The sequence below is a fragment of the Perissodus microlepis genome, chromosome 17 (assembly GCF_051167445.1).
Source record: "Perissodus microlepis isolate ML-2025 ecotype Zambia chromosome 17, ASM5116744v1, whole genome shotgun sequence".
In the NCBI taxonomy this organism is placed as follows: Eukaryota; Metazoa; Chordata; class Actinopteri; order Cichliformes; family Cichlidae; genus Perissodus; species Perissodus microlepis.
In genome coordinates this window covers 5,647,321-5,673,140 of record NC_140477.1, presented here as the reverse complement: position 1 = coordinate 5,673,140, position 25,820 = coordinate 5,647,321, and the positions used below count along the sequence as shown (strand labels likewise).

Genomic DNA, 25,820 nt, shown 5'->3' with positions numbered 1-25,820 from the left:
TATACAAAGATCAAAAAGAAAAGATAAGACACAGAAAGAAGGATTAGGAGAAGGGCTCAGAGGTGAAGAAAGAGGAAGCTCGCTGAAAGGAAGAACCGTTTGTGTGAAACGCAGTATGTAGTAGGAGAAGAAGTACAAGCAAAAGAAAATGAGATGGGGGGCGGGGGGTGTCTTACAGGTGTTTCTTTTCTTTGTAGAGGGGTTTCCTCTTTTGCCTTTAAGGATGAAAATAATCAACACATTTGCGGTTGCTATGCCAACATAAAGTCTCTTCCTATGCGCTCAGCTGGGAAGCATTCCTGGCCATAATTACCCATAATCCATCTGCATTTCCATCTGAGAAAAAGACTGAGGAGCAAGAAGCGGAAAGGCATTTATTTGCATATTCTGTCTCAGAAGGTGCACAGCTTTGAAAAGTCACGCACAGTCAGCCAGGGGTGTGGCAGATGGTTCCTGGGAGCGCTAGCAGGACATTTCCTAGGACATTTTCCAGATTCCCGCTTACTACTTTTTTTTTCTTTCAATCAAACCAACTATTTGCTTCTTTTGCTGCTAGACCACATTTTTGTCTTTTCTTAATACTTGCTGAAAATAATGGGGACTCTTGATATTGATGGGTCAACATCACCAATGCATTCAGTCCTTTTGGGATCAAAAGCAATCCCATACTCAATTTTTTTTTCTGGCAATGTTAGCTAACTATAGTCAGTACGAAAAATAAATATAGTGCCTGAGATCTGGTTTTGAAACCTTAAGAAGTGTTTTCATGCCAGTGACTTGTCACAAGTCAAGAAGTTAATAATTCCCCTTTTCTGAAACCTAGAAAAAACAAACAAGACACTGACATTATCTACAGCTACTCTTAGTACTATTGATACTCATTTAGAGTCTTTTTCTCCGATTGATCTTTCTGAGTTAACTTCAGTAATTACTTCCTCCAAACCATCAATGTGTCTTTTAGACCCCATTCCTACAAGACTTCTCAAAGAAATCCTGCCATTAATTGCTTCAATCTTAAATCTGATCAACCTGTCTCTAATAATCGGCTATGTACCACAGGCCTTCAAGCTGGCTGTGGTTAAACCGTTACTCAAAAAGCCATCCCTAGAACCAGCTGTCTTAGCTAATTACAGGCCATTCTCCAACCTTCCTTTCATATCAAAAATCCTTGAAAGAGTAGTTGTCAAACAGCTAACAGATCATCTGCAGAGGAATGGCTTATTTGAAGAGTTTCAGTCAGGTTTCAGAGCTCATCACAGCACAGAAACAGCTTTAGTGAAGGTCACAAATGATCTTCTTATGGCCTCTGAAAGTGGCCTCATCTCTGTGCTTGTCCTGCTAGACCTCAGTGCAGCGTTCGATACTATTGACCATAATATCCTATTAGAGCGATTAGAACATGCTGTATGTAACCAACTTTAAGGTATAAAGGTGAATTACAGCGCAATAATTACTTGGGCTCGTAATAAGACCCTGGCCAGAATCAGAAGACACCAAATTCGTATGGAGCCAAAGTATTGAGCAGCAATAATGACCTGGACACAATGTTAACTTTTGAGTAGCCACTCTTGTATTGTTACAAGGTATAACAGGTATTTGTCCAATTTGTACAGATAAAGTATAAAATAAAATAAATAGTGTGCACACTCAAACAAAATAAAAGTATTCGTTGGGGCCCTTTAAGAATTTAGAGTTAAGCTGGCGATAGCCAACTTCAAAGGTCCTTGTGAGTGTAACTGGAATGTATGAGTGTGTGGGTGTGTATCTTCTTTGGGGTAGATCGTCCTCAAAGTGGTTGGCTCGCCATCTATCACAACCAGAATATCGTCCTGGTCCTTGGACTTTTCTGTCCTCTCCAAAAACCTGACCTATAATCCAGGTCATAAAATGTACATTCTAATCAGTCTGTTTCAGATGCATTGTTTAAGGTTAAAATACAAAATCAAAATATTGCATCAACCTCATATTCATTGCATCAACATCTTAAATCTTATCAAATCTCACAGTTATGTTGTACAACATTCAATTTTCAAGTATATCAAATATGAGAACTAAACATCTAAGTTGCTCAAATATTTCTCTATTCATGTAAACATTAATTAAACAATACTTATGGTAAGTAACCATTGACATTCAAAATACAATACACCATAACAAATTCAGAACTATGTGCAAATAAGCAACAAAATATACATGTGAGTTCAGTTCAGAGGCATTAAGCAGTGTGCTTAATTTCTCCACACTATAGGCCTATTCGTGAGAGAGAAATGCACTAAAAATTACCCTCTAGATTACTTTAAACTCACAGTGAACTGACAAAAATTAGCTTTAGAGCGGCTAAGAACATGTTGCTCACCGTTGCTCTGTTTCACAAAAGCCCAACACACAATGGTGTCAGAATTGCAGCAGCTCTCCGGATGAAAGGTGAGTGGTTAGCCTGTGAGACACCGAGCTAGCATTAGCGTGATCACGACGGTAAGTCTCTACAAGTTTTTTCTGTCGGAATAACACTCGTCTTACCGACGTTGCTTCTCTCCTTCATCCAGCCACTCGACTCCGGACTTCCAGCAGGTAAGTAGGCTGGCTTTCCTTCCTCTCAATTCTGAGTTTTTCCTCTCTTTTGTCCGTGGATTTCTCGGTTTGAGTAGCAGATGCCTCCACTCCTCTTGCTGAGATGAGAAAAAACCCGGGAGCACCATGCACCTTCACCTCACTTCCTGGCTGACAGGGTCAATGCGGCCTGGGTAGGCTCTGATTGGTCGCTGAGCTAGGTGCCCTCACGTGGGGTGAACTGAGAGGTGCATTCAATGGTCATAGGAAATATGACGCTTGTTGATGTGGACAGTTAAAATAAAGAGTAAATATGATTTTTTCATCTGGGCTACATGTAGGTATTACAGGTACTGCGCTGCATCGCCTTCACACACTAAGGTTAATTATGGTGTTCCACAGGGTTCATTGCAAGGACCAATTCTGTTTACATTATACATGCTTCCCTTAGGCAGCATCATCAGAAAACATAGCATACATTTTCACTGCTATGCAGATGACACGCAGCTCTATCTGTCCATGAAGCCAGATAACACACACCAATTAGTTAAACTGCAGGAATGTCTTAAAGACATAAAGACCTGGATGGCCGCTAATTTTTTGCTTTTAAATTCAGATCAAACTGAGCTTATTGTACTCGGCCCTGAAAATCTTAGAAATATGGTATCTAACCAGATTCTTACTCTGGATGGCATTACCTTGGCCTCCAATAACACTGTGAGGAGCTTTGGATTAATTTTTGACCAGGATATGTCCTTCAATACACATATTAAACAAGTATGTAGGACTGCTTTATTCAATTTGCGCAACATCTCTAAAGTTAGAAATATCCTGTCTCAGAGTGACGCTGAAAAACTAGTTCATGCATTTATTACTTCCAGGCTGGACTACTGTAATTCATTATTATGAGGATGTCCTAAAAACTCCCTGAAAAACCTTCAGTTAATCCAAAATGCTGCAGCAAGAGTCCTGACAGGGACTAGAAAGAGAGAGCAGATTTCTCCTGTATTGGCTTCCCTTCATTGGCTTCCTGTTAAATCCAGAATTAAATTTAAAATCCTGCTCCTCACATACAAGGTCTTAAATAATCAGGTACCATCTTATCTTAATGACCTTGTAGTACCATATCACCCTATTAGAGCGCTTCGCTCTCACACTGCAGGCCTACTTGTTGTTCCTAGAGTATTTAAAAGTAGAATGGGAGGCAGAGCCTTCAGTTTTCAGGTCCCTCTTCTGTGGAACCAGCTTCCAGTTTGGATTCAGGAGACAGAAACTATCTCTACTTTGAAGATTAGGCTTAAAACTTTCCTTTTTGCTAAAGCATATAGTTAGGGCTGGACCAGGTGACCCTGAATCCTCCCTTAGTTATGCTGCAATAGGTGTAGGCTGCTGGGGGATTCCCATGATGCATTGAGTATTTCTTCTTCAGTCACCTTTCTCACTCACTATGTGTTAATAGATTGTTGGGCTTTTCTCTGTATGTGTTATTGTAAGGTCTTCCTTACAATATAAAGCGCCTTGAGACGACTGTTGTGGTGATTTGGCACTGTATAAATAATACTGAATTGAATGAAATTGAATTTACTTTTATTTTATTCAGTTTGACCCAAAATAAGTGGCTGAGGAAATGAATGACAGAGTTAGAATCTGCTATAGAGTCCAGCAGCATGGTTTGAGAAATAAAATCCCATTCATATTGTCCACAAGGATTTTGGGATTTTGATTATGAGTCATAATACTGTAACTATCCAAAGTAGACTTAGTACAAACTAAGGCGTTATGAAAGAAAGGCACAGTGTCTTTTAGAGACTAATGTGTGTGTGGGTGTATTATCATCCCCATTTAATTTAGAATATCATGAAAAACAACGACCCTACATAATACAAAAACTCAACAAGAAAGTGTTTTTAGAGGCTGAGACAGAAAGTCGTTTTCCAGACTTCCTGCCTTGACATCCATAGGACCAAAAATCATTTTGCAAGTACAGCTATGTTATGTGACGGCTGTGTGCAGACAGGAATAGGACCCAAGGTGCAGACTCCGGAGACAGATGTGAACTCAAAACAGCTTTAATGCTAAACTCAAATATAACATAACTGGAAAAAATCAAAATAAACTTAAACCGGAGGACTGACAGAACACAGCTAGGTAAACGGTAGATCGCGACACAGACACAAAGAAACACAGGGCTTAAATACACAGAGGGAGCAATCAGGGAATGGGTAACAGGAGGGAAACACAGCTGGGGCAAATCAGAACTGACGAGACAAGGAAGCGTAAACTGAACACACTGAGATGAGACAGAGACCTTCAAAGTAAAACAGGAAACACAAAACACAGACTGAACAAAAGACAAAGACTCACATGCAGGCACTACAGAGGGAACAGAGACGTGGGACCAGGGCAAACACAGACACTGACTGGACACGGGGATATAGCAACTAAGGATACACAGAGACGCGAACTAGACAAGGGGATATAACTGACAGGGGAGACAGAGACATAAACCAAAAGACAGAACTCTAACAAAGAAACCAAAGACTAGAATTTATAAATAATAATAAACTCAAAAACCCTGGGTCAACGACCCAGGCATCCTAACAGTACCCCCCCCCCCCCTAAAGGGCTGGCTCCCAGACAGCCCAAACCGAAACACCAAAAAAAAAAAAAAAAAAAACCCACACACAACAACAACCCAACCAGGGTGGGCGGTGGGGGAAACAGGATGGATGGCTCGAAACAAACCAAACAAGGAGCCAAAAACAAAACAAAAAAAATAATGCAAACACCGGAGCCTGGAAAGCAACATAACAAAACACAGGCTAACAACAGGCGCAGGCGGCCAGGAAAAACAGTCCACACAAAGGTCAGGGGGCCGGCCCAGAGGCTGACGGCACGATAGTCCAAACCCGGGCAGTTCAGGGGGGCGGCCCAGAGGCTGATGGCCCAAGAGCCCAGAAAACAGTTCAGGGGGCCGGGCAGGCGGGAGGCACCGGCGGCGACGTAGTTCAGGGGGCCGTCCATGACGGCAATGACGTCCAGTCATCTGCCTGGAAAGCGGCCGAACAGGACGTGCAGGCCGGACAGGACCAGACAGCATGGGGACCTCAGGCGCAAACAAAGCTAGACGGAGCGAGGCAGGACCAGGCGCAGCTGAAGACCCGGAGGCTGGACCAGGCGCAGCTGAACACTCGGAGGCTGGACCAGGCGCAGCTGAACACTCGGAGGCTGGACCAGGCGCAGCTGAACACTCGGAGGCTGGACCAGGCAAGGCGGAAGCAGATGCTGCAGGTGGCGTGGATTTTGAGGTTGCAGGCGGTGGAGCCGGTGGTGGCTGAATGGTCTCGCCAGAACCGTCAGCAGACACTAGGATGTGCTGGCTGGGTCCTCCCGGACCCCCAGCTGACGAGGCAGGAGGCTGGACGGGCCCCTCGGACCCTCCAGCGGAGACAGGAGGCTGGACGGGCCCCTCGGGCCCCCCAGCTGACGAGGCAGGAGGCTGGACGGGCTCCTCGGACCCTCCAGCGGGAACAGACGGCTGAAGCGGTTCTCCAGAACCCCCAGCGGGAACAACAGGTGGCAGGACAGAAAATTGAGGAGAGGAGCGACGGTGGCGTCGTTTCCTTCTGAATGAGGGAACTGAAACTGGCGGAGAAACGGAGACCTCTTCATCGTCCGACCACATAGCTGCCAGGAAAAACGCAGGCGAACGAGAACCCGGCTGGTGTGGGGAGGGAGAGGAAGTCCGTGGCAATGTTGAGACAGGAGGAGAGTGTGTATTGTCCTGGGGCAGCGGTGGGGAAGATGTAGTGAGTGAGAGCAAGCCCACCAGCCTTGACTTGCTCTCTCCAGGCAGTAATGGTGCCGTCCAACTTAGTGTCCTTAGCAAACTGAGAAAGCTGAGGGTTATGGCGAATGATGGCATCTACCGCACTTAGCCCGACTGCCATAGTCCATAAATCCTGTGACTGGGCAATGCGGTCGAGCAGACTCACCATCCGCATCATCTCGCCGTTGAACTCCGAGGAAAAAGAGTCTGCAGGGTCCATGTTCTGGTCGCGATCTTCTGTTATGTGATGGCTGTGTGCAGACAGGAATAGGACCCAAGGTGCAGACTCCGGAGACAGATGTGAACTCAAAACAGCTTTAATGCTAAACTCAAATATAACATAACTGGAAAAAATCAAAATAAACTTAAACCAGAGGACTGACAGAACACACAACTAGGTAAACAGTAGATCGCGACACAGACACAAAGAAACACAGGGCTTAAATACACAGAGGGAGCAATCAGGGAATGGGTAACAGGAGGGAAACACAGCTGGGGCAAATCAGAACTGACAAGACAAGGAAACGTAAACTGAACACACTGAGATGAGACAGAGACCTTCAAAGTAAAACAGGAAACACAAAACACAGACTGAACAAAAGACAAAGACTCACATGCAGGCACTACAGAGGGAACAGAGACGTGGGACCAGGGCAAACACAGACACTGACTGGACACGGGGATATAGCAACTAAGGATACACAGAGACGCGAACTAGACAAGGGGATATAACTGACAGGGGAGACAGAGCGACTAGAGAAGACAGAGACATAAACCAAAAGACAGAACTCTAACAAAGAAACCAAAGACTAGAATTTATAAATAATAATAAACTCAAAAACCCTGGGTCAACGATCCAGGCATCCTAACAAGCTATTGGTCAGATATAAGGCACTTCTGCATTGGCCTAATTTTTCTAACTGTCCAGGCATTTATTGTTTAACTGGCTATTTGCAACCACAAATCTCACTCTGGTGGTTATTCAGAAACATGCAAGTTTAAAGCATTTCCCTGTTGGCTTCAATTTTCAGACTCAGACTCTATGTCCATTTTCATATTTTCTATACTAACAACAGCTAATGATCTGCTAATACGGATGAAATGCTAGCTAACCTAGTAAACTGCTTGAGTATGATATTGTCTTGAGTGGATAAGATCAGTTTGCCATTTGGAATTAAGTAGAAATATATGATACAATTGTAAAAAGCTACAATATACAGCTTCAGTCAGAGGTTTACATACAGCCATGACAATTAATGAATTTCTTTTTACAGGGTGATTCTACAGCAGACCTCTTAACTTTTTAAAATTTATTTTTAGTTAATTTATTTTAGTTAATTTAGTTTATTTATTCTCTCTCATCCACGCAGGGTCAAAAGTATACATGCAGGCCCAATCTTTTATCTTTTAGTAAGTGGCGCTGAAGTTTGGAGAGTATCCGCTGTAGTATTTTTTCATACTTTCTGAAAATAAAGGTTTTTCTAGGGGTCTACAGTAATGTATCTAATGCCTTTTTGGAGTCAGCAAAAAGGTGTATGCTGAAACAGCCATTAGATGAGTTGCCAATTAATCCATTTGCATGTATAATTATCACTCAACAAATATACAGTACATTTAGTAATTATTCTTTAATCGTCAAACAGAGACGCAATAATGTTCTCACCAGTCATCCGGTACAGCAAATATTTGAACACCTACCAGCAGCAGCATCATCGTCATTGCGATCATCATCAGCCTTGCGTGGTGATGATATTACACATGCCAAGAGTAACAAGTGAAGCGAAAAGCAGGAAATAACTGGACATGTTTCATATAATTATTTAATAACCGCTCTGTGTTATCTGCGACACGCACAGCTTCGGTTGGGGAAGTTGTGATTACAGTGCAAAAAACTAGCCAATTACAGGCCTGTATTTCAAACTGCTGAGCGTGCAAAGCCTGTTGACATGCAATTAGTCGGACCATCATTAGGAGGCATTTCATCGCTGACTCTTCTCGATTAATTCTCATTACCTCCCAATTTATGCGTGTGTGTGTGTGTGTGTGTGTGTGTGTGTTTACGTGTGGTTTGGCAAGGATAAGACAAAGTGGAGTGTGACTTTTTAATGCAGAAGGTCATTATGCTAATCAGTATCATTACAGAAGGCCACAGGCCCAAAATTGAGTCTAACCAAAGACCTCCTTCTGTTCTTTGTGAGATTTCAGGTGTGTTTGTTCAGGGAAACTCACCTGTTTTTCAACTTATTTGTTTAGTAGCACTATTCTGTCAGTAAACACTGAACATCTCCTGTTGTTTGATTGAACTTTGCAAAGTTGTTGTACTGCAGGAAAATTAGGAAATACAGGATCAGGTGATCTTAGCCCATCAAACAGTAGCCTATAACAGGTCAAACATTTGACCATTCTATTTTAAATGTATTTTAAAACCTTTAGCGGGCCTCTTCTGTTTAAGGATAGTGTCATTGTTGCGTTACACATGAAGAATTCCTGAAGACTATTCAGTTATCTTTTTGTTCCCTTAAATAACACTATTTTTCTTTGTACATTAGTTTTGCACACATGCTGTCTTACACCATTGGAGGCTAAATTGCTATCCGTGCCTTAGGATGTATTGAAGGTGATGAACTGCCAGTCATAATCCCACTTTATACCATTTAATCATCCTCATCATGTAAACCTAAATAGAGCCAATTTGAGCTTGAAGAACTCATAATGCACACTCACGTCTCAATTCTCCATTCAGCGTTCATTTCAGTGCGAGCACTCAGGTGTGAAGGATTTAAGCATCGGGGGCCAGCTTTTTATTGTGCCGGTGTCATAGGTGTCACAGAGAGGGGGTTTGCAGCTGCTTTGGCTGCTATTGTCATTGCGTCGTAACGTCAGGACCTATGGATTAGAGCTTCTGAGTGTTTAGTTTCTCCACAATGTGACAGAGCTCCGCTGTGACATGTGGCCATTAGCCATGCTTGTGAATAAGTAATGATGTGCCCACAGCAAAGATAAACACACCCTGAGATGTATAGGTGCATATAACTTGTGTATATGGATAAGTAGCTCAATTATGTGTGTGGGTCTTGTTTATTGGCAGAATTTCTTCTAACTGATATGTGTTTTTGTGAAATGTGTGCTTGTCTGTGTGTGCTTGTGCCTGTGTGTGTGTGGGCAGAGACTGCTGACCAGGCAGCATATGCCAGGGCTCGGGCACTCAAAGACACACAGTCAGCACAATGCCTGTCACAGCAGCCAGCCAATCAGATCCCTTAAAGCATGGGCCAAAGGGCAGGCAGGAACCAATTGTCGTGACAGGGTCTTCTGTGCACCGGTGTAACTGATGGCTCAGTTTGGCTCAATTTCACTCTGGCATTCAATACCTTATATTTATGCTAACGGATGTTGCTTCGGTTTCTGAATGACAGTTAATGTGTTGTTTTTTATTAGATCACAATCATTACTTTGTGCAAATGTGGGCATTTCATACAGCGATGCATACACAATTACTTAAAAGTATCTTCCGTGACTTGTAATATAACCATGTTACACAATATTTAATTATAGTTCCAAATGCAGAGATTGGAAAGCCTTATTACAAAGTACACAATGCTCACTATTCATTTGCTGTGGCAGATCATAGTAATACTACATTCTTCTTTTGCATTGTGGTTCTGCATTAGGCTTGAGTCTGTCAGTGTCAGGCATTCATTTTTAGGCTATGTCAAGATATTCTAAACTGCATGTACAAAAGCACCAAACGGAACTACTCTGCTTTGTTTGTTTCTCAAACCATAAAAAGCTCGTCTGTTCATCTTTTTGTTCACTTCCTTTTTTGGGGGACCGGTACATTGTAATACAAGGATAGATAAAAGGATAGCTCGATTCTTCTCACTGGACTGAATAACTAGACGTGGAGGATACAATCAGAGCTCTGCGGACAAGCTTTTCTGCCTGTTCCTCCTGTGATCATAGGGTTAGGGGATTTAAGGCTTTGGTTTCAGTATCCTCTTAAGATAGCAATGGGCAGTTAGATGGATCAAGTCACTGGAAGGAAGAAGGCGAGGGCGGGGGGTACATATCTAAAGATTTTCATACGTGTACAGCGAGAGGATGGTGCTGTATATGCGTCAGCTCATGTTTCAGAGAATTAACTACCAGCTACTTGTAGAAAGGATTTCTGAAACAGTTTAAGCAACAGGCTACGAATGTGATTACTGACCGGTAAATAACAATTACTTAATAAGGATAAGAGGTGAAAACTCCATTTGGAATGTAAACCATTCATGTCGGCTGTTAAGTAAAACTTGAATGTTGCTTTGATAACCATAATGGTATCCATATGGTTGCCTAAGGAGCCCATTAGAGGGAAAACAGTGAAAACAAGACACCTGTTTTGAATTTTGCCATTAAAATTGTGCTAATCTTTCCTACTGCAAAATGTTTTACTGCCTTTTCTCAGAGTTGGGCAGTGTGCCAGTCTTTTTACATGATGTACTCAAAGGCCAACCCAGACGCAAAACCTGAACTAACGCAATAAAAACGTGTTCCTATCCAAAATGATCAAATGGGATTTGTTTTTATGAAATCTCCTACACAAACCCTGCGGCCTGTTCTGTCCCCTCCTGCAGTGTTTATTCAAATGCTCAAACGTGCGCACATTCACACTGACCATGTGCGCACACAGATAAAAAGCCCAGATATGACTGTGAGCTTGCTTTTAAGATGAAAGGTGCCAAAAAAAAAAATAAGTCTGAGAGTAGAAGAGAGTCCTTGAACTGTTTTGCATTAATTTCGTGCACTGTGTGACGGCGACTGCGGAGCAAGCTGAAGTTCAGCAGCTCATTCACAAGTCATTGTTGCATTGAGCGGGCACACGTGCCACGTAGAAAAAGCAATCTCAGGTCAGGTTGATTTCCTTCAGGCAAAAAAAAAAAAGTATAATTATTGTAAATGCTAAAATACTGAGTGATTCCGACATGTAAAGGAAGAGATGCCATCTAATGCGTAAAGGATTTTCACTCCTTGCTTTGTCCTATACTTGCACCCAAACCTGCATGCAAGTATAAGCTTGGGCTGGCAGTGGAGTCTGTTTGGTAAAGCCTGACTTGAACATTAACAGATGCAGTTAATTTTGTATCAATTAAAAGGAAAACCCCGGGCGTTCTTACTTTCATGGCGTCAAATACTGCGGTCGTATCAAAGTCACTCTCCAAACTGCACACAATCGACCAGATTTACTGAACGGGCAAAATAATGTGTGAGCACAACCCCCTAAATAGTGCTTATATACACGTGTGGTTAGTTTTATAGGTGATTTACAAAAGTTGTGTTGTTTTTTAAACACATGTGCAGTCAGTTCATTTAAATATCAAGCATAAAAAATAAGACACGCGGGGGAGGGTGGGGTTAAATACTGGCGCAACTGGCAGTAAATTGCATGTCCTAAATGTTAGTAAATCTGGCCCAAGGTGTCTTTTGGAGTCTGCCCTTGATGTAGCAAGTTAAGGTACTCCCAGCTCATCTTATACGGATGCTTGTAAAAAATCCCTGGGCACTGCATTTGAAAGAATAAGCATGTGGTTGCATTCTAACAGTTTAATGATGTGAAGTGCATATCGGAATGCAAAAATTGATATTTAGGTAAACCTAAAGTTGTTTTCAGTGGTAAAAAACGAAAAAAAAAAAACAATCTATGAGTAAAAGTAAAAAGTGAGTGAAATTTGAATAAATCAGCAAACATAAAGTAAAAAAAAAAGTGCAAACAGTTTTCAAAAATAGCATGCGAATACTGGTTTGTCCTAAATGACAAACTTTTGACTTACTCTGTCATAACCCCTTCAATTTCCAAATGTTGTCTTTGTACGTCATTAAATCTGCAGAAAAGAGTTTGTTTGCTGCAGTAATAGACATACATTACTTCTGCAGCTGATGTGCCAATGCTCTGCCAAAGAACAGTTTTGCATAATTCTGAGACATCAGTAGTATCTGACATAGTATCTGATGTATTGTAAATGATGCTCTGGGATGAAAATGCATAGGAAAAAGGAGCATACTGTATCCAAAGCACAGAAGTGAAGGTGTAAGGGAATGTGTAGAAAGAGCTAATAACAGTTATGCAATGTGGCTGTCGGATTACCAGGCAGACTAGGGACCTGACATTGTTACATAACACAGAGTTCAGACTTTAATCCATATAGCGACCTGACGAGCATGCTCCACGCATGACTAGAAGCCTTAACCTGGCCTAGACAAGGAGAGCTTTCTCTCAGAGGAATATTAGAGAATGCTAGCATTTTGATATTAAGGCATGCTCTCCATGTATATTTACTACTTTACCCATACTAATAAATAACATTGCTAAATCACAGTGAAGTCCTAAGTTCTTTCAACTTCGTCTCACTGCGGAGGTTCGCAGTAGAACATGAATGAAATAATGAGAATAAAAATTAGTCTGAGGTTTTTAACGGGAAAAATGTGGAATGCCCACTCTGGGTCAGGGGAGAGTTGTTGCCCCAAATGGAGGAGTTTAAGTATCTTTAAGTCTTGTTTATGAGTGATGGGAGATTGGAGTGGAAGATTGACAGACAGACTGTTGCACTACTGTCAGCACCAATGGCGACATTGTACAGGTGCACTGTGGTGAAGAGAGAGGTGAGTGTAAAAACAAAGCTGTCAATTTTCTGTGTTCCTGCCCTCGTCTCAACAAGAACTCTCAGTAGAAACCATAAGAGTTTCGACATCTCACTAGGAATCCTCCTGGATGCCTTGTAGGTTAGGTGGCAGGTCCCACCAGGAGCAGACCCAGAGCTCACTGGAGAGATTGCATCTCTTATCTGCATTGGGAATGACTTGGTGACTGGAAAGCTGGAGGAGGATGTTAGGGCGAGGATGTCTGGGCTTGTCAGCTTAGGTTGGTAAGTGGCAGAAGATGGATGGATGGATGGATGGATGGATGGATGGATGGATGGACGGATCCACCCCAACCGTTCGCAGCAGATGGCCGCCCCTCCCTGAGCCTGGTTCTGCCGGAGGTTTCTTCCTGTTAAAAGGGAGTTTTTCCTTCCCACTGTCGCCAAAGTGCTTGCTCATAGGGGGTCATATGATTGTTGGGTTTTTCTCTGTATCTATGAAGCGCCTTGAGGCGACTTTTGTTGTGATTTGGCGCTATATAAATTGAATTGAATTGAATTGAATTGAATTGAATTGAATTGAATTGAATTGAATTGAATTGAATGGATGGATGGATGGATGGATGGATGGATGGATGGATGGATGGATGGATGGATGGATGGATGCAAGCAAGTACCCATCAGAACACTAAAAAAATGAATGATTATAACTTAAGCATTGGATTGGATAGTAGATCAGATGTTAATATTTTCCTCAAATGAAAGGGAATTCTTCATATTTCCTTTCCGCATTGGCATTTACAGTATTCCTCTTTATTCACAAACACTATTACATTATAATCTACAGGGTGGGCCATTTATATGGATACACCGTAATAAAATGGGAATGGATGGTGATATTAAAGTCCTGTTTGTGGCACATTAGTATATGTGAGGGGTTTGTACAACTATATTCACAAAATATTACATGCATTGTGCAGTATTAATGTAAATTACAGCAATTTATTAGAGTGGTCCTCTCTACCACTGTGAGTCGATGGCTTTATGGCTTTCTCTGACTGCGCGGTAAATACCCGGGTTATTCAAAATATTTGTATTCACTCTCATCTGATATCTACATGCAAATCGTTCATTTTTAGTACAGCAGCTTATATTGCTCTAGAGGGTGGTTAACTGGAAGATTACATGAGGACACTGCTGAAGTCGACATGCTTACAGAGAACATAATACAAGTAGCTTCTATGCACACATGCAGACATGTTGGGGAATCTAACCCCAGCAGGAGGCTTGACAAATTCAGTCTCTAAGATTTCCCTGGCATGGAGAACCAGCTCAACCAAGCCAGATCGATTTCAATCGGCGGCTTACCAAAATGATGTGGCTGCCAGCGGGCCAGCGTGATGGGCCTAAAAATAGTTTCGACCAACCCCGAGGCTGTGATGTGGCCACGTAAGCTCTGGTGGCGTCTGGGTTTATGTGTCCCTACTGAAACCCATCAAATTACAGATGCAAATGCTTATCAAAACTATTTCCACTTGCTGACACAGTTTACTAAAGCAGCAATTAGAGCAAAGGAAAATGGGAGACATCCCAGGAATGTGGGAAAAAAGGGAGAGATGGGAAAAATGAAGAAATAGGAGAGATGAATAGGGAATGGGTGGACAGTGTCAGCCTTCAGTAGGCCACAAACCAGTCTCTGCTCCCTCCCTCCCTTCTTTTTTTTTCTCTTTTTTATCCAACATCCACAGATCAAACGACTGGTGAACATAAATAAAAGCCTTGATGATGATTTCCCATGAGAGCTGTGAACAACTGCATAGCATGCATTCGCATCAAGCTACGGCAAAACAGCTGTCTGCGCTTCTGCTGTCAGCACGCCTGGTTGGCCCGCTGCCTGACTGCCTCACTTGCTCCTCAAATGGTTCACATCACCGAGACAGAGGGAGAGAGAAAAGATTATGGTTATGAATACTTCATAACCTAATTGGCCCTTGTTAAGGGATTTATCAATACATAATACTGTGGATAATAAGATAAGGAGATCCATCCTGTGCGTTAAACACATTAGGTTATGTTCCATGGGGGGACTTGTGAGGCGGAAAAGCCTTTTTACATCCAAGGGCTTCACACTTTGCCACACTGCTTCAAACCATCAACCAGTACAATTGTGCTCTAATTAGTCATAGTAGCAGCAGCACAGCAGGTGTTTTGTGTAGTGGCACCTCATTAAGGGACATACAGAGAAAAGGGGGTGGGGGGGGGTTCCCTTTTTATCCAACTGTAATATCTATTTCATGTCCAGGATCATGTGATTTCTGGAGCCTGGCCCAGCAGGCACTAGGTGATAGGCAGTAAACACCCTGGGCACTACATGGATCTATCACCTAATATCATTCCAGCTGCTATGCATATTTGCCCAATTTCCATTGGCTATGAGAGTGGATGAGAGTATTATTTTGGTCCGCATGTTGCACTTGATTATCTTGGAAAAAATGGCAAGTACGTGCTAATTCTTGTACTGAGCCTTGAGTGTAAATTTAGGTGGATTGACACTATAGTAGTAAAAATGAAAAGAGACCACGCTGGAAAGAATCATAGTGTTAAAAACTCAGCAGTAGCTGGAGGTAATTCAGCCATTCCGGTTCATCTGCGCCGATTTGTTTGGACTGTGGGAGGAGCTTTGTATGAGAGAAACTGCGGGGCAAAAGGACTGCCGAAAAGAAGCTTTAATACGAAGATCTACAGCATCGTGAGCAATTACTAATAATAACTGCATGGGTCAGAGCCGTAATACTTCTAAAAATACATATGTGACCACAGAATGATCCTGCAGGAGAGGCGGAGGGTGCTGCTGCAGGGAACGAATTTCCTTTTGAAGCATTATCCATTAAACAATTGAACTCTTTTATGCAAATGTTTTACAAGATAAAAGCATAGGAACCCTTGAGGTTCACCCATATATCTCCACACAATTTCCATGTACAAAGTAGCTTATCCTTGAAAAAAATAAAATGCAAGTGCCTGAAGCCTTCGTGTGACCTCTTGACACATTTTCTTTAGGGGATCAGTACTTTGGTTCTCTTGTCAGCATTTTGTACATATAAAATTATGCTACAAAATGCACAAATGCGCTGATGGCATCAACTCCTTAGTCAAATTGTTCATCACATGAAGCAGCGTGTGACATCATTGGTTGAAAAGGTAAAAACACAGCAGGTTAGCCTACAGGCTGTTACTCTGTTCTTAAATGCAACCCGTGTCTGTGTGTGTGCACACATTTACATAACTTTGCAGCCAGCAGGTCTATAGTGAGATAACGTTCCCTGGAACTCCGATGGTTCTATTTAGTTAGTAGTCACACGAACGCATAGCCTAAACACACACATACACATACAGAGGATCACAGGTAACATAATATAAAAAGTGGAAACTTCACTGAGAGCCAAGGGCACATTTGATGTGCAAAAGTGGAAAGTCTACAGTCAGAAATGGGGCAGCTGGCTCGACTAACTTTGACCAACTGATTATGTTTTTGTGGTCTATTATCTTTATACTAAGCTTGGATTTCATACTCCGGCCTGTGTGCAACATTGTATTGACCTAATTTATTATTAGGCATAGAAAGCAGCCTGTGATATCTGTAGAAACTCCATGCAACACAGTGCAGCGTGATCTGTTCGGGGTGTTCCAGTCTTATCATATTAGTTTAGATCATGTATATATGTGGGCAGCATAGTGACTAGTACCATGCATGGATCATCCAGTCCTGGCCAGCTTTCTTCTTCCTTCACTAGCAACAGAATAGTTCTCATCACACCTATTTGTCACTGAAAATTAAAAGTAACCACCACAGTGCAACTTCAGCCTTAAAACATCTAATATTAAATGAAAAATGAATCTGTTGGAAGTTTTTTATTTTTTGATGGACATAGTGCTAATTTGATAGACTGGAGCAGGTAGGCACTCCTAGAAAAAAGGTAGCATGTCCACTGTTTGCCTGTGTGGGTTCTCTCTGGTTTACTCCAGCTTCCTCCCACAGTCCAATGGCATGCATGCTGGGTTAATTAGTGATTCGAAATTGGCTGTAAATGGGATTATGAGACTATGTGTCTGTCTCTCTGTGCTAGTGCTGTGATGGACTGGTTGACCTGTGCAGGATGTTTTTTTACTTTTTAAAAAATGATGACATTCAGTGCTTTTTATCATCTTAGGCTTCTAACTCATTCCAGTGCCCCCCTCCCCGCAACACACACACACACATAACCAAACTCTATTGAAAATGTTTTTGCAGCATTAATAACACTTCATTTTTAAACAGAAATAATAATTTTCTTATCTTGGATATATGACCATGCTCATTTAAAAAAACAAAACAAAAAAACATTAAATTATAGGTCTCAAAAATAATAAACTGCTCATTTTTAAGTGATGGGAATTCTCCTGGGTTGTAAAAACAAAACAAATAACATGAGTGAGTACACACTGCTGCATAACAACGTGTAATCAGCAGGCGGTGAATAACACTTAAGGCTGAACTTTCCCCTCCAGCCATACAAAATATGCGTTTGTGCAGAGGGACGGCAGAGGACCTATCAGAATTACCGCCACGTGAGCTCAAATGCCTGCTTTATTAGAATAACTTTTCCAGGATTGGTCCAAATGCGAAACATGGTATTTATAGATGATATCTAATTGGTCGTTGCCTTTCATAGCGAACACAGCGCAAAGCTTCCAGACGATGTTCATGGGCGTCTCGTACTACGAGAAAGTAGTGCGCCGCGAAAATTAATATTGCGAGGATATTTTCGAATAAAAGTATGATACAATTGTGGCGCGTGTTAAGTAGCTACATGGGAATGCATACGTGGCAAAAGGTCCCGAAAGTACGCGCGAATTAAACGATAGTGTCTACTTGTGTTGGTGGCGGAGGGATATCGTTTTCCTAGTGCGCGTCAAAATATTGGCTTGGGAAGACCGCGCCAAAGCTTAGACAGCGGCCACTGTTCAGTACAACAGTCCGCCGCAGAGGCCCTTTAAACGCACTCTTCTGTCGGCACGACTACTATACACATCGGAGTGGTCGGCTTCCCTTTCTTCTTCTTCCGTTTTTTAAATTCTTAAGAGGACTGTTTTTATCGGAGATACCTGAGTCGAGACACAGGAGTCATATTTGATGCTGATTTTTGGGGAACGGTGTGCGACTTCGCGGTCGTGACACGACTTTGACGGGCGCGGTGCGGCGGAGTTGGCGCACTGCTGGACTGGATTTAACAGTTGCTCGCAGCCAAGACGGTTCGCACCACCATTTACACTGCGTCTGAACCCACTTCTTTTCTTACTTATATTGTTTCTTCGGACTCCCAGCGATTGAATAGAGGTCGTCTACACGGTCGTTTCAGCTCGAATATGTTGCTGTCAAAGTTTGGTTCATTTTCGCATATTTGCAATCACTCGAGTATGGACCATCTACCAGTGAAAATACAGCTTCAGCCGGGTAGGTTACCGTTACACTTGAGGCGTCTTTTAACTTCATTTATATTGGATTTGTAATGTAATGGCTAATAAATCGGAAGCATATTCTTAATTGAACATAAAGTGTGCTACTACGGTTGCAGCTGACCAGTTCGCACAGCTAACAAGTTTAACCTCGCAATGCGCGGTTGAAATGCTGCATTCACCTTTTTTTAAATAACATTCCCCGTTTTATTTTGTTTTTCCCCCCCTTGCAGTTAAAGTGGAGAAGGAGTCTTTCGAGAAGGTTTACCAAGTGGGATCCGTACTGGGAAGTGGCGGATTCGGAACTGTGTACGCCGGCAACCGTCTCTCTGACGGCACACCGGTAAGTACGGGATAGAGGCGAGGCGCGGGGGGGGGGGTCTATGTTTTGGTCTTGCATGTGGCGCCATGAAAGTGGGGTATTTCTCATTTTCGGCAGCTCCCTAGTCCTCTCTGTCAGGAAACACGATGTGTGTCCCCTATAATTAACGCTCACATTGTATTCTTTTCTGTGTGATTTCAGGTTGCCGTGAAGCATGTCGCCAAGGAGCGGGTGACGGAGTGGGGCACAATTGTAAGTAGTCATCCGCCGACGGTTTTGTTTGTTTTGCAAACACCCCCACCCCCCTCCCCGGCTGTTGCTGGGTGGTTTTATATATCTATATTGTATTTTTCCCCCATTCAAGAAAAAAATAAAATAATTTTACATGGCTAATAAATGCCTCGATTTGCCCCCCCTTACAGAACGGTACTATGGTGCCTTTGGAGATCCTGCTGCTAAAGAAGGTCAGCTCGTCTTTTCGCGGAGTTATCAAATTGCTGGACTATTACGAGCGCGCGGACGGCTGGCTCATCGTCATGGAGAGGCCGGAGCTCGTGAAGGATCTGTTCGACTTCATTACTGAGAAGGGCGCCCTGGACGAGGACACGGCTCGAGGCTTTTTTCGACAGGTTTTGGAGGCGGTCAGACACTGCTACAGCTGCGGCGTGGTACACAGAGACATCAAAGATGAGAACCTGCTGGTGGATCTACGCACCGGGGAGCTCAAGCTTATCGATTTCGGCTCAGGGGCGATTCTCAAGGACACAGTCTACACCGATTTCGATGGTAAGCAAGCGCTCCCTTTTTTCCTTTTTTTTTTTTTTTTTTTTTTTGTTAACAAAAATGTCTCATTTAATTCATCGCTGATGCGAGAGGCTTCAGTGCTGGACGTGTGTGTTGTTTTGATGAATACGTATCCGTGTGGGCTGCGTTGTGTTTGCCCTTGGTGCCCCGCTGTGCTATATTCAGATATGGAGGCGTTCACGAGGCGCTGACGCAGTCGTCTGTTTTTGGTCGAGGGTTTTCTTCTCCCAGAATCTCTCTGCGTTTTCCTTATCGATGATCTATTAAAGGATGTTGCTAATTTAAAAGTAAATAAAAGATCTCTCATATCGCAGATATGACTCACAGCATAATGATCATATTGGTGGCCATTTTTTAATCTGTGAATCATCTTCGTCTTGTGATAGGGAGACTACTTTTAATGTTTCCGGTTGTTTTGTTTTTTTTCCCTTTCAGTAAAGGTTGAGTCACTGTTGTGTTTTGTGGATGCTTGGTCAGTGCCACGTAACATCTGTTTGTTGTGAAACCGGAGACGGTAGTTCACGTGATGGGCTCACGTTGCTTTTTTTTTTTTTTTTTTTTTTTTTTTTTTTTTTTTCCCATGTTTTGTAACCAAGTTCCTCCTTCCAGGAGGGAAGGGAGGAGGGGAGATGCAGGCAGGTCACTCAGTTTGTGTTTTGTGGCGTAGGAAAAGATGGAAAGCTTTACTACCATGACTCAGCTATTTCAGACACATTATTCTCAATTTTTTTTTCTCTCCCGCCTGCTGTTTCGTAACTCACCTCCCTCTTTTCCCCTCTTTGTTCTCTCACAGGTACAAGAGTCTACAGCCCACCAGAGTGGATCCGCTTTCACAGATACCACGGACGCTCTGCAACGGTTTGGTCATTAGGCGTGCTGCTGTACGACATGGTGTGCGGAGACATACCCTTTGAGCAGGACGAGGAGATCCTAAGAGGGAGACTGTATTTCAGGAGGAGGATCTCAGCTGGTGAGTGTTAACACATGAGTTCACTCTGTTGCCCTCTAGCCATGGTTACTGGTATAGCTCATGAGGTCTATATTTATAAATCAATTCACATTAGAGTAAGACCTTGTAATCATAATGGATGACCTGCTCAAATGGCTGGTAAACAGATTTATCTGTCATAAATAAAATTGAGTTTTTTTTATTTTTGGGATATATATATATATATATATATATATATATATATATATATATATATATATATATATATATATTATTTATTTAATTTTTTTCTTTTTGTCTGTTTTTGATTTCCCTTGGTGCACTCTGTACCAGTCCCACTCACCCTAGAGAGCTAACCTTAATAAAAGGGGATGTGTGTTCTGGTGCTGTGATTGTATACATAAGCTGTAGAGATGAATCCAAAATATCAGGTTCTCTCTTTCAGTTTGTTGGCCCCTTATTTTTTCTTTTTTTTCTCCTCCAGAGTGCCAGCAGCTGATCAAATGGTGTCTGGCCCTGCGGCCCTCAGACCGGCCCACTCTGGAGCAGATCTGCGACCACCCCTGGATGAGGGCAGTGGCAGAATCACCCAAGTCACCGGAGGAGCCTGTGGGCAGCGACATCCGCCTCAGGACCATCGACACAGATTCTTCATCAAGCACAAGCTCGAGCAAGGAGAGCCTCTGAGGGAGGCTCTGATAGACTTTTTTGTTGGGGGGGGGGGGTCAAAAAAAACAAATAAGACTTTGTGGGGAAAGAAGGGGTGGGGATAGAAGGACTGATCTGCAACCGGACCCTCTGACCCAGCAGGCCCGGCAAGAAAAATGTACTTTAATTTTCCTCTTTTGTAGGGAATTTCTAATTTATTACTTATGTGTTCTTTTTATCTTATAGTCCCATCCCCTCTTTTCCTTTCAGTTGATTTTTACTTGTTTCCTAATGGGAAACATTTTGCTGTTTGGGCGGTCTTACCAGCACTATTTATTCCCCCCCTCCCCACTTTTAAATTTTAATTTTACTTGTTTTGTTACTAGGCTGGTATATACAGCTGGCAAGGCCCTCCTATTCAGACATGGCTGCTCTCATAGAGCATGGACATAACCCTTTTATTTAAATGTTTTAATTTTGATTTTGGAGTGCCTTTTTTTGGAAAGCTGCTTTTCGGGGGCGGGGGGACTTTTGTCAGAAACTGTTCTCTTTTCCTTTTTTTTTTTTTTTTTTTTTTTTCCTTCTTCTTCCTGGAATAGCCCTCAGCGTGACAGTTAAGTTGTCTCTGCTGTGATGGAAGGGGTGTTTAGGCTCTTTTTTTGTTTTTGTTTTGTTCCCCTTCCTTCTTCTGTCCTCCCTCTCTCCATCACTGTAAGCCAACCAGCACCTAGCTGAGAGGCTAAAGTAGAAATAGTCAGGAGAGAAGGAGGTTGGGGGCATGGGGGCTCTTCCTGGCAATGGAATACTTGAAACACACTCAACTTGACTCTGTGTCGCTCTCTTTAACGCTGCTCACTCACTCTATAGCCTGAACAGGTGTTTGGAAACTGGATCCTGTCTTTTCTGAATGTCTACAAAATGTCAACACACAGCCCACCCTTTTCTCCCGCTCTGCCCTCAAATGCCTGTTCCAGGGTTCATAGCCCTCCTGACTTGTCTGTTCTATATATACGCATACATTTTTATATTTTTTGCCTCCCACCATCTCACTGCTTGACACTACATAGCCCCCACCCCTGGCCTTCCTCAGGGTTTGGGGTGTGAAATGCACAATCAATGCAATATTCATGGACTCAAATGTTTTGTTTTGGTTTTTTTCTTCAAACAAATATTGTATAGTGTGTAGTTCCTTTTTTTTTTTTTTTTTTTTTTTTTTCTCCTCTTGTTTGTGTGTACATTTTCTTCCCTCCCCCCATTTGGATTTAATTTATTCGTAAACATGTAGACATTCCCACACTCTGTGGTTATTTATTTATTTATTGTCTATGCTTAAAAAATCCCCCAGTTTTTTTTTTTTTTTTCTGTTTTTTTTTTTTTCTGTTTTTGTTTTTGCATATTTTTTTGCATATCCTACTTGGCCTTTGGTTTGCATTCCTTTATAACTTATTTTTACATTTCAACTTTTTTTTTTTTTTTTAGATGTGGAAGATGCACTGAAAGCGGTTGTCATTGTAAAAGCAGAATAAAACGTTTACTTAAATTTGAAAAAGAGGATTTTTGAATGTTATTTAAATACTTAAGAAGTCTGTTAATGTCGAATGACTAAGTTTCAGAGAAATCCACCTGGTTTTCTGTGCTGTCGAGATTCATTTGAGTTCTATGGGGAGCTCGTACTCGTCACATAGCCTCATATTCGGAGACCCTTTCAGTTTAGCTGTGTGACTTGTGGCTGTGAAGGATGGATGTCGCTATTTTTTTATACAAAAGTTTCAATAAAAGCTCATTTTTATGTACAGAAAATAACTCTGGTGTCCTGATCTTTTTGAGCAAAACCATTGCATACAGGCAGCTATCTCATTGGTTGCCCCTCACAAACAAAGTTTAAACAGCAGGTGGGTGGGGCTTCTGTGCCGTCAGCCAGAGCTGTGTTTTCCCACTCTGACATCTGCAAAGTCAACAATGCATATGATCACTTTTAGGTACACTGGCCTTATTATTTTAATATTTGGCTATAGTTAATATGAGCGTGCACCAACGTAATAGCTGATTACTCACAGAAAATATTAATAAAAATAAAAATTCTAATAGGTTTCCTTTAGATTACCACCATTTGCAGAAGATGGTGAGATTCAGACCCAGTGTTGTTCATCTGCTTGACAGCAATCCCCCCCAAGGAGGCGGGGTGAAGCTAATATACATGTCCAGTATACAGCACGCTTCATTTACACCATCTATAGTGATGATAATAACAGCGCTGCAGCACGCGGTGGCAGCGGCTGCTGTCTGAGTGGCTGAAGACAAATCTAACAGGAGCCATTAACTGGATGACAACCTGCAGCAACCAGTGGGGCTAATAAGGGATAGATGTGCCTCTAGAGCTTAGGGGAGGAGACAGTGATGGCGGTATGACAGAACAATGTTATGCATCATCACGCACACACAACACATGCATCCTCTTAAATTTAAGTGATTGCTTTTTCATTTTTATTCCCCCTGCTTGCCTATCTGCTCTGCAAAAACACAACTCATTCCATTACAGGACTCGGAAAGCCCGCGGCAGGCTGATGGTGTACAGCAGCGGTCCCCAACCCCCGGGCCGAGTCGTTTGGTACCCGGCCGCGAGAGTTGAGGCTCAGGTGTGAAATGTACAGTTTTCAGGGTTTTTATTGGTTTTCAGCGTTATTTTGTTATTGTTTTTATCGTTTACTCGGTTTTCCTTGGTCTTTTCACGTGTATTATGAATAAATTTTCTTTTTTTCAGTACCGGTACTAGTTTTATTTTGGTGTATTTATCCGCGACACCTTAAAGGCCGGTCCATGAAAATATTGTCGGGCATAAACCGGTCCGTGGCGCAAAAAAGGTTGGAGACCTCTGGTGTACAGGGACTAGGAGTGAGAAGCATAAGGTGTGTAGGGTATGCTTTTTTTTTTTTTAGGGAGGTGCTGCCCCCGCTGGCCAATCAGTGTTCTCTCTGTCATTATACACAACAAATGCATGTAAACAGTGTAAATGCACTTTTGCAAATCTTGTATCAGGATTGTTTGAAGTATATAATGTTGATTTTTCAATTTGAGATATAATTTTATCTCTACGTGGAAATCAGCCAATCACAGGGCCTCACACCAAGAAAGCCATTATCCCTGCAAACGAGAGTCATCTCAAACACTCACCCACACATGTCCAATTTTTACTTGACTGGCTGCTTCCAATTTCACTTGAGTGGAGACATATGGGTACTTCAAGACTGTGCGATACAGCTGGTCCCTAAATTTTCTCAAGGATCTAAGTCATCAAGAAAGACTGATGCTGGGGAAAGAAGGAGAAGGCATTCCTTAAAAAAATCCACTTGAAATATACATGTTGATATGTAGATTTGAAGCAGCCACTCAAGAGTCACCTGACTATATTCGTTCTTTGCGTCAGTGGGTTTCTAAATGATAACACTACATGTCAAAGCCATACAGTCTACAGAATAAATCCCATTTAAATAGATGAAATGACCATGATATGACAGCCCAGCTACCGTATTTCCCCAAGTTCCAGCTTTCTTCTCAGCTGGGCTGGCTAAAGCAAAATGTTAACCTTTGGCAAAAAAGAAGCAAATAACATCAAACTGTCCCTTTAATATTACTATTTATAAACCAGGATAACATCCAGACACACCGCAGCTGGAGATGCCTCTATTAAATCAGTCTAACAAGCACATCTATACCACGGTGTGATGCAACACAGAGCCAGAAACAGTGGCTGGTGTCAGACTCCATACATTGACATCTGTTTCTATAAGACTCCTAGCTAATCCCTCTATTGTCTTTGTGTCTCTGGGCTTTTTGACATGCAAATGCCCTCCAACTTGTCTTCATCAGAATCCCCTCTCTCCTCGGAATCAGGCTCATCCACTCTCACTGTAAAATCCTCATTAAATGTAGCAGGGGCATATGCCACACTATTGTCTCCTTGAGTTGAAGTCTGATCCCACAGGCTGATTAATATCATCCATCACTGCCACTTAGCTGTGGCAGCGAGGGAGTATTCAAATGTCCAAAATGTATGATTTTTCTTTCTTTTCTTTTTTTTTTTTTGATACTTGATGTGTGTGGGTCTGGTGTGTCAAACTATTAAAAGAAGTCATATCAGTCATTCCCACTTGACACTTTTTGATTTTTGAGTGCATAAAACTGTAAGTCTATGGGGGCTTAGGATTGATTACATTTATCTTTGTTTTCAATTCAATTTAATTGTGTTTATACAATTTATATAGTGCTGCAAGGTGCTTTATATTGTAAGACCCTAGAATAATACAGGTAAAAACCCAAAAGTCAGATGGACCTGTAATTAGCTCTGTATGCTAAATATGACATTAAGCTAGGATATAGGCAGTGGAAAAGATAGGCGTAACCACTGTGATGTCTCCCACTGCTCAGTGAACTCAAGCCATTTTCCCAGTTTCAATTTTGGTGTTTTGAAGCCACGTTGGTGTTTTTGACCTACAAATACTAATCAAGTCCATAAAGCCATCATGAAAGGATTTACTGAGGTCACAGTGCAAAGGGAGGCTGAGGGCCGTTTCCCTATAGACTTCTATATAACTGAAACCCACC

General features: G+C 42.2%; 1 protein-coding gene, 1 long non-coding RNA gene and 1 pseudogene across 2 annotated transcripts; 1 reads left to right on the top strand and 2 right to left on the bottom strand.

Moving 5' to 3' along the window:
• Positions 1-1,547: 1,547 nt before the first annotated feature.
• LOC146369099 (uncharacterized) lies at positions 1,548-2,880 on the bottom strand. Its single transcript, XR_014797469.1, has 2 exons — positions 2,357-2,880; positions 1,548-1,868 (listed from the first exon to the last, which is right to left on the bottom strand). It is a non-coding gene; the product is annotated as an uncharacterized LOC146369099 (long non-coding RNA).
• A 1,662-nt stretch (positions 2,881-4,542) lies between these two features.
• LOC146369098 (uncharacterized) lies at positions 4,543-6,599 on the bottom strand (annotated as a pseudogene).
• An 11,376-nt stretch (positions 6,600-17,975) lies between these two features.
• Positions 17,976-23,021, top strand: pim3 (Pim-3 proto-oncogene, serine/threonine kinase). The gene is made up of 6 exons (XM_084910558.1): positions 17,976-18,493; positions 18,729-18,838; positions 19,019-19,069; positions 19,240-19,603; positions 20,415-20,591; positions 21,055-23,021. Exons 1-6 carry the CDS (start codon positions 18,406-18,408, stop codon positions 21,255-21,257), a joined length of 993 nt encoding a protein of 330 aa, XP_084766684.1. The 5' UTR covers positions 17,976-18,405; the 3' UTR covers positions 21,258-23,021.
• The last annotated feature ends 2,799 nt before the right edge of the window (positions 23,022-25,820 follow it).